This window comes from Rutilus rutilus, assembly GCF_951802725.1.
Source record: "Rutilus rutilus genome assembly, chromosome: 3".
Classification (NCBI taxonomy): domain Eukaryota; kingdom Metazoa; phylum Chordata; class Actinopteri; order Cypriniformes; family Leuciscidae; genus Rutilus; species Rutilus rutilus.
This window is the reverse complement of record NC_140211.1, coordinates 29,655,282-29,668,488: the sequence shown is the minus strand read 5'-3', so window position 1 is coordinate 29,668,488 and position 13,207 is coordinate 29,655,282. Positions and strand designations below refer to the sequence as shown.

Below are 13,207 nucleotides of genomic sequence, written 5' to 3'. Positions count from 1 at the left end.
TAGAGAAGATCTGTGTGGAGGAGTGGGCCAAAATCCCTCCTGCAGTGTGTGCAAACCTGGTGAAAAACTACAGGAAACGTTTGACCTCTGTAATTGCAAACAAAGGCAACTGTACCAAATATTAACATTGATTTTCTCAGGTGTTCAAATACTTATTTGCAGCTGTATCATACAAATAAATAGTTAAAAAATCATACATTGTGATTTCTGGATTTTTTTTTTTATAGATTATGTCTCTCACAGTGGACATGCACCTACGATGACAATTTCAGACCCCTCCATGATTTCTAAGTGGGAGAACTTGCAAAATAGCAGGGTGTTCAAATACTTATCTTCCTCACTGTATACCATTTGCTAATCTGAAACAACCATATGAGACAGTGTTCAGTAAAATGGCAAATCATTTCTTATTACGGTAGATTCTTAGCAGAGACGATACTTGCATACAGGCTCCATTTCAGTTTTTCTTAAGAGATTTCACATTATTGTGCAAATAAGCTCCGCTGCAGGCAGGAGGGAACTTGTGGTTCAGGCAAAACAGAAAAAGACAAATATGAGTAACCAACCAGTTTCCTCTCAGTGGTCAGAATCAATGCAGAGTGCTGTGGTTTTTGGTCATATCCTAGTTTTGATTCAGGTGAGTAAAACATTAAATCAATCAATCCACCATCTATGAATCTATCTGACAGCCTGCATGTCTACCTGCATACTATAGCCTGCCTACCTGTCTATGTGCCTGCATGCCTGCCCATCTATCTGCTTAGGATATGTCCATGTCAGTTTAAAAAGAAAATTAAAATTGTGTTTGCAACCATGTTCTAGTATACAGTAGATTCAATGTTCAACAGGGATTTTTAATTAAATATAAAACACATAGTATGGATGTGACACTTGTGGGTTGGATGTGTGCACGTCATGATCCTCACACGTGTAACACTGATGGGGGATGGTGTGTGTTTTGTGTCTACAGCACAGCAAAAGAGAGTGAGATCTTGTTATTTACCCAGCAGCAGCACATGCACAATTGCACATATGCGTGGTTTTACTCCCTTAAGGGCCTCCCGTGCACCTACCCGTGTGTAGCTTGACAAAGGGAGCTGATGTGCGTTTTGTTTTTTTGTCCATGAGGAAAATGTGGATGAGGTCAGAGCGACCTGGGAAGTGAAGAGGCTTGTGTTTGGATAGTGATGTATCCGCCGCGCTCGCATCTGTCGCACACTTGATCTGACCACAAAGAAAGAAGAAAGTGCTCGGGAGCTGCTCGCCTGGGTGAACACACCGTGGACATACACACACGGACAGAAGGAGGCATGTGCTGCTGACTTATCGTATCTGCATGGCGCGAGCGGGTTTATGAAGAAATAACGGCTTCACGGACAGCTGCTGTAACTGTTAGGCCTCTCGCTAAACTCCCACTCACTGGACACGCTCTCTCACACACCAGGAGACATGGGTCTAATTTTCGCCAAACTATGGAGCTTCTTTTGTAATCAAGGTAAGAGGTGTTGTTCTGACTGGTTTGTACTATAGCGAGTTGTTTTGAATGCTGTCCGCCTCGGGCAGATATCCAGCGGAACTGAGCTAATGTTAATGCTAGTGTGCTCGTTTTAAATCCGCTGCGTTGTGCCAATGCTAACTTATCGAAACCACTGTCTCTCACTGACACGTTTACCTTATATTTTAAACCGAGCAGATCGTGTTTTCACCTTGTAATGGTAACGGTTCGTTAGTCGGCTACCTGGTCCGTTTCCTTCTCCCGGTTGCTCAAACACTTCAGATGATCTGGTTAGTGGTGAAGGTAACAGATGGGTCAGATCTAAATGTCTCCTAAATGATCTGCACATAAACTGAGTATTATCCACTTGTTGATGCGATAACGTGCTTTCTGAAGACTGTATGTTGTTGTAAGACACAAAAAAAACATATTAAATTCTCCCTGTTGATTAATCAAAGTGCAGACAATTGTTTGTATTACATTTTGTGAAATGTGTACATATGCAAATAATGCATTCTCTTATTAAATATACACTTGATACATTTCCAGAACAGAAATCTGAACATTTGATAAAGCCAGATTTAAAATTTGTTTCATTTTGTTCACACAGAGTTAAAGGTTTCTACAGATTGGATTTTGGATAACTCTTTTTGTCACTCTATAAAAACTTAGAGAAAGTAACAAAGTTACTGAAGTGGAGATGGTGCAGTGCATGAGGAAAAAAACTTGGCCTTTAAAAGATATCTGAAATCTACAGACACAAATTGATACTGCAATAAATTAAACACTTAAATGTGTATTTTGTGTGTTTTCTTGGTAGCCCAAAACCTCAGTTGATCAGTGCATGAAAAAGCAATGGTTTTGCCATAGTGGATTATGCTGCCTACAACTAGCCTGTGATGAAACTCCAGCTATTCTCCAGCTCTTGGCTATATTAATGCTTTTTTTTTTCTTTTTTTTTTGACTGATATATGTTTGTATGTCTTAACTGCTGCTGTGACAGATGTGTCTCTCATGATGTAGGTCCAGAGGACAGAGGGGTCAGATATCAGCTCCAACTTGTGGAATGACAATAAAAGGAACTGATTTGAATTGAAAATGCTTTTGTGTAGAGAAACAGACGCCACAAGCACCTGGCAAACAAAAGCAGCGTGAGGAAACCGTTTTCCTCTCCCATTGTCCGCCTATTTCAGCAGTCAGTTGAGCCTGCCCAGAGAGATCCAGCCTTCAGGACACACAATGATGGACAAATTCACAGAAGCTGCAGAGATTTTAACTTGTGTACTAGATTGTTTCCAAATTACACTTCTAACAGAATTTTTACCAACCAAATAGTATTTCCAGTGTATTTTTTTTAGCAGTTTTGTCCCCTGACAAACATTCCTAACCACATCCAGATTGCTGTAATGTTGGACAGATGTTCCTTTAACACTGGGTCCATCCCAGTTGTTGATATTTCGTGCACTTTCAATAATTTCTGACACCAATTTATTTGCATTCATAGAAGTTTCTACTTGTTAATTATTGTTAACATATGATTTCTTGTGTGTGCTATAGATTTGTTCCTTACAAATGAACTTCTTGCTCTAGGTCCAATTTGAGGTCCCAGGAGAAAGTAGGATAGCTCTTTGGCCTACTTCTGTAGACATAGAAGGAATTCTGTCTGTTGGATTTGTAATCCCATTCTCTTTCCTAATTCCCTGGATTACTGTCCTGAAGAGGACCAGTCAATTCATTACATTGAGCGTTGCTCTCTCTAATACACAAACGTTCCTGCAGTCATATTATATCGTAACAGTATCGTATTATTATTATTATTATTATTAATGTTGCTGTTTGAGCATAAAAAGCGGATGAGGCCTGGCCTAGCTGCTTTGTCAAAGAGACCACAACTCATTTGTTTGACCTTCCTAAGGCTGATGAACTTAGAATGGGTAACATTTATTTTAAACACTGATCCTGAACATTATAATTAAGATGTTTATCTGTGCGCTGCACCTTTTACGAAGAACAGCTTCCAGAATCACATCTTATTTGTAGTGGGGTTTTCTATTAACAGTTCTAATTATAAGTTTTATGTTGTTGCTATGCTCACCTGCCAACCAACATTAGTGTTGATATAGTGTTTACTATATCTTTTGTACGCTCTCGCTTTTGTAAGACTGTTCACCGCCCCTTAGGAAAATGATCCATGTTTTTATGATCGATTACCATAGTTTTCCGACAAATATCATGATTAAATGGTGGATAACATCGTACCTATAATGTACAAGAAAAACATACTCTTAAACGTCCTGTGAAATCTGTGCTTGCAAAGTCTGTGCATGAAATCCATTCTGGATAATCCTCTTGTTTGTTAACATTGTCAGGGTCTGAATCGGGTTTGAAATTGACGGCATCCTTTATATTTACACTAGAGAAGAACTCGCGGTTATGGAGGGGCGGGACATTTCTCGAACACGTGCTAAGTGCTGCCGATCACAACACACTGGGCCAGCAAACCAATCACAGCACATTTTGTATTTCGGAAGGAGGGACTTCATCGAAACCAGAACTAAACAACGCATTTGGGACAGACTGGGGAGAGAGGAGCTGTAATAATGTAAAATATGTGAAAAATGTGTTTTTGAACAATCAAGCATGAAAGCATATTCTAGTACACCCCAAAAACAAAATCAAGACTCCGTGAAAGGGCATAATAGGACCCCTTTAAATAAATTAGGACCTATTGGTCTTGTAAATCATTAACCGCTCACTTTAATGTTCAAAGGTTTTATCCTTTGGCTAAAGCGTAGAGCAGTAGCACTAGTAGTCTTACATTAGAATCAGGCTAAATTTGTCCTTGAGTTTGTTATGAAAAGTTCCACCAAAACCTGTGGGAAGTGTAACTGTAGTCTTAATAAACAGTCTCTCTTCATGGCTTTAGTTTGCCCCTGTGACATTTTTGCTGGAGGCATACAGGAGTAAAATAGGGGTTGGTGCTTCTGGAGGAAGTAATAGGCGTGAAATAGTCTTTGTGAAGCTGCCAAAGATATCATGAGTTATCCAGTCCTGCTTCCTGTAGTTCACATCAGAGTTTAAAGGTGAAAAATATCAAAATGTGCCCTCTCTCTCAGATACACACACACACACACACACACAGAGGCTGTCAGAATTTCCTCATATTGAGCTCTGATAAAGGATGGATCACTGGTTTATCTAATCACGTCTTCCTCTGTTATGCAATTGTGCTTCCCATGTGGCTGAGTTGTGTGTTTGTATGGGATTGCTGGACCAATTATCTGGGAGTTAGAACAGAGAGAACAACAGGAACAAACTAGCCCTGAAGGAAAGAGCACAGTTAACGCAATGAACCCACTTTAATTATGGATTGCATTGTATTTAAAATTTGATGGCATTTCACATATTTTCTTATCCTTATTTATTGAGATTAATTTGTTGCATTTGAATTTTAAATAAAGTTCTTGTAATAATAATTTGACCATTCTTTTAATCCGTAATATATTTTCTTCTGTTATGCAGAACACAAGGTGATAATTGTGGGGCTGGACAATGCTGGAAAGACCACTATACTTTATCAATTGTGAGTAATAGATATTTTATTTACTTGATTAGAATCTTTATTGCTCTTTATTTATATTCGTAGTCTCTAATTCATTGAATAATAGAATAGAGTCTTTATTGCCACACGCCTGGGCCAGCCAAAATTGTTACGGTGAGAATGGACATACAATACACTCTAAACATGGCAATTTATTCATCATACAATGTGCAGTATACAGTAAAACAATAGATTGAGATACTGTATGGACAGATAGGTAAAGTTTCCAATGTGGTAATTAATGTGAAGTATACAAACTGCTCTGCGGTTTGTTTTATCTGAACCTGTTTTGTTGTGCAGTTTAATGAATGAGGTGGTGCACACGTCTCCTACGATTGGCAGCAATGTGGAAGAAATAGTGGTGAAGAAAACCCACTTCCTGATGTGGGATATCGGTGGTCAGGAGAGTCTCCGTTCCTCTTGGAACACATACTACTCCAACACTGAGGTAATGCACTTATACACTACACTGCTGGAGGCTGAACCCCTTTGATAAGTGATGATTGTATTAACAGAATTGAAAACTTCACACAAGAGGGGACTGGATTACATAATTGATTTTTTTTTAAATGCTTTGCAGATGAAATTGAAGTGGATATAGGTCCCATGAGAGATTTTACAGGCTGTTTCTGATTGGTGCTGCTGTCAAGTCACCTTTATTTATATAGCGTTTTATACAATACAGATTGTTTCAAAGCAGCTTTACGATGATAACAGGAAAATAATACATTTTGGCTGTTGGTCAGCTGAAGTCAGTTCCGTGTTGTTGAAATTGTAAATGGGACTTCACGAGTTGGAAGAGAGAAACCAAATGTGTAGGATAAACAGACCGAGGATGAATTTCCTGCGTCCTGTTTTAGGCCTGTTTTTGTATTCACAGAGACCTCATAGAGTAGACAGGAAATCATTGGCAGAGAAAGATGTAATGGCTTGGGAACATGACACGTGAATTGAATCCGCATCTCTTCTTAAAGAAGTCTCTTATGCTTAAGGGGGCTGCATTTATTTAGCCTGACTACGTCAGACTTCGTACTTCCGCTCAATTTCATTTCGCTTCTGTACTCAGACTGAGACCGCGTCATAGCTTTCCGTTTTCCTCCGGCCTGAAAACAGCCGGCCAATCAACGAACAGAGGGCGGGCTGAGAGCCGTGACGTAGACGCTGATTGTACCGTGGATGCGTAGATTTACTTCACATAATCTGAAAAAGTCGTTCACAGCCATGTTCACTCCGGTATTTCGCTCGATGGTTTTGTTTTCGCATCATACATGTGTTTACAGTGGAAGTTAGATGCGGCTGAGCATGCGCGTAACACACGCCATAACCAAACGTTATGTGATTGGCTTACGGGTAACCAATGATTTTAAGCTTCAGACTAGCGGTAAAGAAAACGTTTTTCTATTACGGAACTCCAGACTCTCTCTACGAAGCAAAGTGAAGTAGCAGAGTCTGGTATTACCAGGCTAGCATTTATTTGAAGTTTAAATACAATCTTGTGAAAGTGTTGTAATATATATATATAATTTTTTTTTTTTTAAATGTAATCTATTCCTGTGATGGAAAAACATCATCACTCCAGTCTTCAGTGTCACATGATCCTTCAGAAATCATTCTAATATTCTGATTGGCTGCTCAAGAAACATTTCTTATTATTAACCATATCACCCTGTAGCCCAAGACTGGTTGCCCACTGAAGCTAAGCAGGGCTGAGCCTGGTTAGTACCTGGATGGGAGACCTCCTGGGAAAACTAGGTTGCTGCTGGAAGAGGTGTTAGCGATGCCAGCAGGGGGTGCTCACCCTGTGGTCTGTGTGGGTCCTAATGCCCCAGTATAGTGACGGGGACACTATACTGCCAAAAGAGCACCGTCCTTCGGATGAGACGTAAAACCGAGGTCCTGACTCTCTGTGGTCATTAAAAATCCCAGGATGTCCTTCGAAAAAAGTGTAGGGGTGTAACCCCGGCATCCTGGCCAAATTTGCCCCTTGGCCTCTGTCCATCATGGCCTCCTAATCATCCCCATACACTGATTGGCTTCATCACTGTCTGCTCTCCACCAGTAAGCTGGTATGTGGTGGGCGTCATCCAAGTGGATGCTGCACATTGGTGGTGGTTGAGGAGATTCCCCCCTTCCATATGTAAAGCGCTTTGAGGTCTCAGAAAAAGCGCTATATAAATGTAACGAATTATTATTTATAATTATTATTATTAACAGTGTTGTGCTGCTGAATATGCAGATTTTTTTTTTTCAGGATTCTTTGATGAATTGAAAGTTTCAAAAGAAATGGAATTGAAATGGAAGTATTTGCAACATTATAAATGCATATACTATACAGGCTTTTGAATTGAATGCGTTCTAGTAGAATAAATGATTATTTCTTTAAAAAAAAAAAAATCTGTATGAATGTATGTACTTTAACAATATCAGGTCCTATTGGTAATATGTAACAATTCAAGTTTAAAAGATGCATTAAATGTATTGTCCATTGTTATTTCATGCAGTCTTAACATATAGAACCTTTCAGTTAAAAGGATAGTTCACCCAAAAATGAAAATTGTGTCGTCATTTACTCACCCTCAAGTTGTGCCAAACCTGTGTGAATTTCTTTCTTCTGCTGAACACAGAAGAAGATATTTCGAAGGATATGGGTAATCATTAATCAAACAGTTGATGGACCCCATTGACATCCATAAGTTCCATTGTATGGAATAAAAATACAGTGGAAGTCAATGGGGTCCATCAACTGTTTGGTTACTGACATTCAGCAAAATATCTTCTTTTGTGTTCAGCAGAAGAAAGAAATTCACACAGGTTTGGCACAACTTGAGGGTGAGTAAATTATGACACAATTAAAATTTTTGGGTGAACTATCCCTTTAAGTGTTCCCACTTTTATTTTAAATATCAAAAACCAACTTTTGACTAGAATGTGCTCATACAGATACATCTTCAAATGGGTATTTTTAGTACCAGTATCTAACAGCACATGCACAAACTAATAGCATCTTTAAAGATAATATGGTGAGATGAACAGCTGTGGGTCCAGTCTGCTGTGAACAATAGTTTGAACAACAGTTGTGCGCAGCGGTAATTCCGCCAGATCTTAGCAGCTGGTGTCTGATTCACAGTTCAAAGTTCAGGGTTACACAAAGAGGTTTGAATAGCGAGACCCCTGCCTTTCATTCAGAAAGTGTGCGTATGAGATTTGTGGTGGGGCCCTGCTGTCAAGCTTTATTCAGGAGCACTCGCTCTTACAGACCATAGATACACCATTTCTGCCAAGGTCATGTGTACTCTGAGCAACAAGCTACTCTGTGGCCTTGCTAAACTTAGAAACCACCTCTGAATGCAAGTGCAACAGTATGCTGCCTGACATCTGATGATAATGCTTTGTGTGTGTATGTGTGTTTTCTTTGGTAGTTCATCATACTGGTAGTGGACAGTACTGACAGAGAGAGACTAGCCATTTCTAAAGAAGAGCTCTACAGAATGCTAGCACACGAGGTAATGCTTTAACATTTACACCACACGATAAAACTCTGGAGGATGAATATAAAGCTTCACTCTCGCAAAATGTTGATTCTGTTTTTCAGTTGTTGTTTTTTCTTCATCATTCACTTAGGATCTCCGCAAAGCTGCGGTGTTGATCTTTGCTAATAAGCAAGACATGAAGGGCTGTATGTCTGCAGCAGAGATTTCCAAATACCTGACCCTCAGCTCCATCAAGGATCATCCATGGCACATCCAGTCCTGCTGTGCGCTTACTGGAGAAGGGTAAGACCTGCACTACCTCTGAACATTAACTATTCTAGCCTGCAGTTATTGCTTGATTAATGATGTAAAAATGTAATAATACAATAAAACAGAGCAAGTTAAAATTTAAATAATGTTTTACCCATAGAGAAAAATCTTCAAAAGGATGCACACTTCACACTTCGAGATTTTTTTTTTCCAAAGCCTGCCTCACAGCTGATTTCATTGGTCAACTCAATCATGCAGTTACCTGTGATTGGCTGCAGGGCAGGGTTTGCGCTTATTAACGCTCTTTGTTCCTTGCTTTGCCAGACACTTCTGCTAGCAGATTAAATGAATCATGTCCTAACTCTCCAAAAATATCATCTCTCTCCAGATGTATCAGTATTACATTTTATTGACTAATAATACAGTTTTACATCTGCAGTCTCAATCAAAATTGGTCATTTAGATTAGCTTTGCTATCAAGCTTTGCTTAACGTTAATCGTTAAAACGTTAAACTGTTAAATGTAATCTATTGCAAATATAAATTTTTCATACACTAATTCTGTGACGCTTGTTCACTTGTAACTAGGCATGTGACACAAAAATGTTCATGTTGCGCTAATTTCTAAAGCTTTTATCACGGTATACGGTATTATCACGATATTGAAATAAGTTGCAGAAAAAGAGTTGTCACTATAACCGATTTAATAACTTTTTCCCTTGTAACAAAAATAAGTAAACATTTTTGTGTATTGCTTTATTGTATTTAAATGTTCAAAGTCAACAAATGTTTCAAACAGATTAAAGTGCAAAAGAATTATAAAGAACAATAGTTATCATTTTACAATAAGGTCTCATTAATGCATTAACATTAACAATGAGCAATAGCTAGATTTGTTACAGAAGTATTTATTCTTGGTTAATGTTAGTTAAAAAATACTACTGTTAATTCGTTAGCTCAGGTCCATTAAATAATACATTTAAAAAAATTCTTTTTTTAATACAACTTTTGATAATTTTGATAATAATGTATTATTAAATGTTGAGATTATTATATATAATATAAATATAAAGTGACTGAACAATAAAGAATCAGAACATATTTATTTCAAACAATATCTAGGGCATGTTGTAGTTCAGGTTAAAATCTAAAAATGTTTTAATTTGACAATAAATAGCCTTAAGTCTTTAAGTAATCGGTTCTGCGATGAACACCATTGCGAATTCAAAAATCTGAATGGCTGTTTGAAACATTTAAAACTGCAGCATTTCTGCTGTTCTATCAGCGCCACCTGCTGTCAGAGAGTGAATGTGCATTTTCGTTCAGCACGTCTCCTTTACTTGTTCCGCCATGTGCTGCTCATGTGCTGCTCATGCGTGTTGGGCTTGTTTACATCAGAGTTGGTGCATGCCTATGAAGGTAATATGATGCCATAAAGAATCGCATGCGCAGGGTAAGATTTGTGAAAGTGTACATAAGATTGCAAGCACAAATTAAATTTGTAAAGGTGTAAATCGCCTTTCAAGTGTAAGAAAAAACTATTTGCAGCATTTAACTGTTATTCGTAAGTGTAATTCATGTATTGTGAAGCTGCAGCTTCATGCTAATGCAAAATGAATAGGATCTGTATTCTTCTGACTTCCATTTTTCTGCGCTTACACTTTTGGCACGGTTTTTGCGCACAAATACGCAGGCCTGTGAACAGAAATTGCTGTTCACAGGCCTGCAATGCTTACGAATAACAGTTAAATGCTGCAAATAGTTTTTTCTTACACTTGAAAGGCGATTTACACCTTTACAAATTTTCTCTTGTGCATTTTTTATGGCATCATATAATATGATTCTTTATGGCATCATATTACCTTCATACATGCCTCTTTTACGCTGCTTACAGCGTGTTGTGCATTTTAAACGGTTGATGGGAATAAAAATCATTATCAAATTATTCAATGTATTTTGAAGTGCACACGGCCCCACGATAACAATATTGTGCATGTTCATTGTCGTGATATATTGTACTACCGTATACCAGCACATGTCTACTTGTAACATTTTTAACTATTCATTTTTATGTTAATTGTTTTAGTTTTGAATTTTATAGGCAATAGTGTAACATTTTTATATTGGTCTTAATATGAAAATTATCTTTTTATTGTACTTGGCAGGATTTTCTTTTTAGTGCATCCCTATTTAACACTTTTGTGTGTGTGTGTGTGTGTGTGTGTGTGTGTGTGTGTGTTTCAGGCTGTGTCAGGGTTTAGAGTGGATGACCTCAAGGGCTGGGCTCAGATAGCCTCTGATTCTCCATGTTGGACTTATTGACTGTGATTTCCACCTCCTTCGGTGGCATCGCAGACTCATCCTATTGGCTGCTTATGTTTTATTTTAAATCTCTCAAATCTCAGAATTTACATTTTGCAGCTGAACACTTTGGACACCTACCTCAGCTGGGATTTAATGGTTATGTGAATCTGGTTTGACAGACTTGTTGATCAATAATGTATCAGGAGCAACTGGAGTTTTTTACTGGGTGTATAGCAGAAGATATTCAAAGTATTTCAACTTAAAGAGAGGCACTGCAGTGCTGGTATGTGTTTGTGAGGAGGGGCATTTTTAGCATTCTGGCAGTGGAAAAGAAGTTCTTTGGATGGGTTTATTAAGCTGTTTTTCTTTAAATCTACTGGAAAGAAATTATTTGAATGGTCAAAATGTTACTTTTCAGATGGGGAAATTTTGGGGTCAATTGTTGTCATTGGTCAGCTGTATGTTTTTGGGTATCGAGTGTTTTAAGTGCCATTGGTACCTACCCACCATCACCACTACATATCATGAAAACACCTGAGCATATCATTTCACATTACCTCAAACATTCGTTACTGTAGAGGGTGCTGTTACCATTTCAAGCGTGGCCATTGCAGCTTGAAATGTCATTTGAGATGCAATTTAAAAGTCACCAGGTAGTCACCAGGTATGATCACAGCTGTTAGAGAAGGCTTAAATCTGTTTTAAAAAATGTTGGATTTATTGTAATGCTTGTTACAGGTGTGTGTGTGCGCGCTTTGAATGTGAGAATGTCCAACCAACATCACTGCAGGTGAATTAGCATGTTTTTGTGTGTGTTTGTTTTAAGTAGCCATGCTCCTCGCTCGAGTGTGGTTATAGCATAAAGGTCATTCAGTTATCATAAGGAAATAACGTTCAAAAGTAACTCAGTATTATGATTTTCTTTTCATCCAAACCCTGTTGGTGCAAAAATGGAACCTGCAGATGATCTTCATAGGTCAACCAGCCATAAGTTGTCTGTTGCTGTTTAAGTGATTGCTGTTTTATTCATATTTGTTCAGCTCCAGACATTTAATATTACATTTTTTTTTTTTTTTTTTCATCTTCGCTGTTTTCCGTTTGTATGGTACATGAGTGCATGAGCACTAGTGCTTATTTTTCACATGTTGATTTTGCCAATGCGCTTTTTGGTTCAAGCTGAAAAACTGTTCTGTGTGTGTTCACATTTTTCCATCCTCTCCGTGCGCTGCTTTCGATTAAGGGAAACTCTTGCAAGACTTTGATGCAGTGACTACAAATTGGTGCTCTCACTGACATGTCCCTGCCAGCAGTGAAATCTTTTTACATAATTATTATTGGCTGCTGATCTAGGCAAATCAGTCCCATGGATCTGTCTGTCTCTGTTTTGCAGGGGTTTTATATGGTGGCTCTTTGAGGTCATTACCTGACTGTTGTGGATGTCCTGTTTAACTTTCATACCAAAATAAAAAAGTTCACATGGAGTCTTCTCTGATGAAATAAAAAATGAATTTGGCTGTTGTGACTTGGCATAAAAGGCATCATTGGTCAGATATATGTAATATAATTTTTTTTTTTTCTCAGTCTAAAGCTGAATGTGTATTCGTGTGTGTTAATATGCATCATTACAAACCTGATACGAGTATGTTGTATGACACCATGTTGAAACGGAGGTCATTGGACAAGAAATATTCTGTTTCAATGCTGATGTTCTTGGTCAAACCAGACCATGAAGTTCTCAGATGTGCCATTTCTAAATGAGAAGGTGAAATCTGTAGCAACTTTCCTAATTCTTATAGTTTTATAATAAAAGCTTTTATTTTGAAATCTCAATTGTGTTATTGTTGTATTATTGGGTTATATATGTGTATATATATATATATATATATATATATATATATATATATATATATATATATATATGTAAAAAGATGAGTAAAAAAAAAAAAGTAATTTCAGTTTATTAGAAGAAGAAAAAGCAGCCGCAGCAACCTTGGATTAGTCTTGTGTATCCATTTGGAAATTGTCTGCTTCCACTTTGTTTGAATGAATCTATCTCTTAAAATTTTCT

The 13,207-nt window shown here is 37.9% G+C and overlaps 1 protein-coding gene across 1 annotated transcript; it reads left to right on the top strand.

Moving 5' to 3' along the window:
* The first annotated feature begins 886 nt into the window (after positions 1 to 886).
* arl8 (ADP-ribosylation factor-like 8) lies at positions 887 to 12,967 on the top strand. Its single transcript, XM_084403612.1, has 6 exons — positions 887 to 1,495; positions 5,018 to 5,078; positions 5,397 to 5,544; positions 8,516 to 8,599; positions 8,718 to 8,869; positions 11,080 to 12,967. Exons 1-6 carry the CDS (start codon positions 1,450 to 1,452, stop codon positions 11,126 to 11,128), a joined length of 540 nt encoding a protein of 179 aa, XP_084259738.1. The 5' UTR covers positions 887 to 1,449; the 3' UTR covers positions 11,129 to 12,967.
* Positions 12,968 to 13,207: the final 240 nt, after the last annotated feature.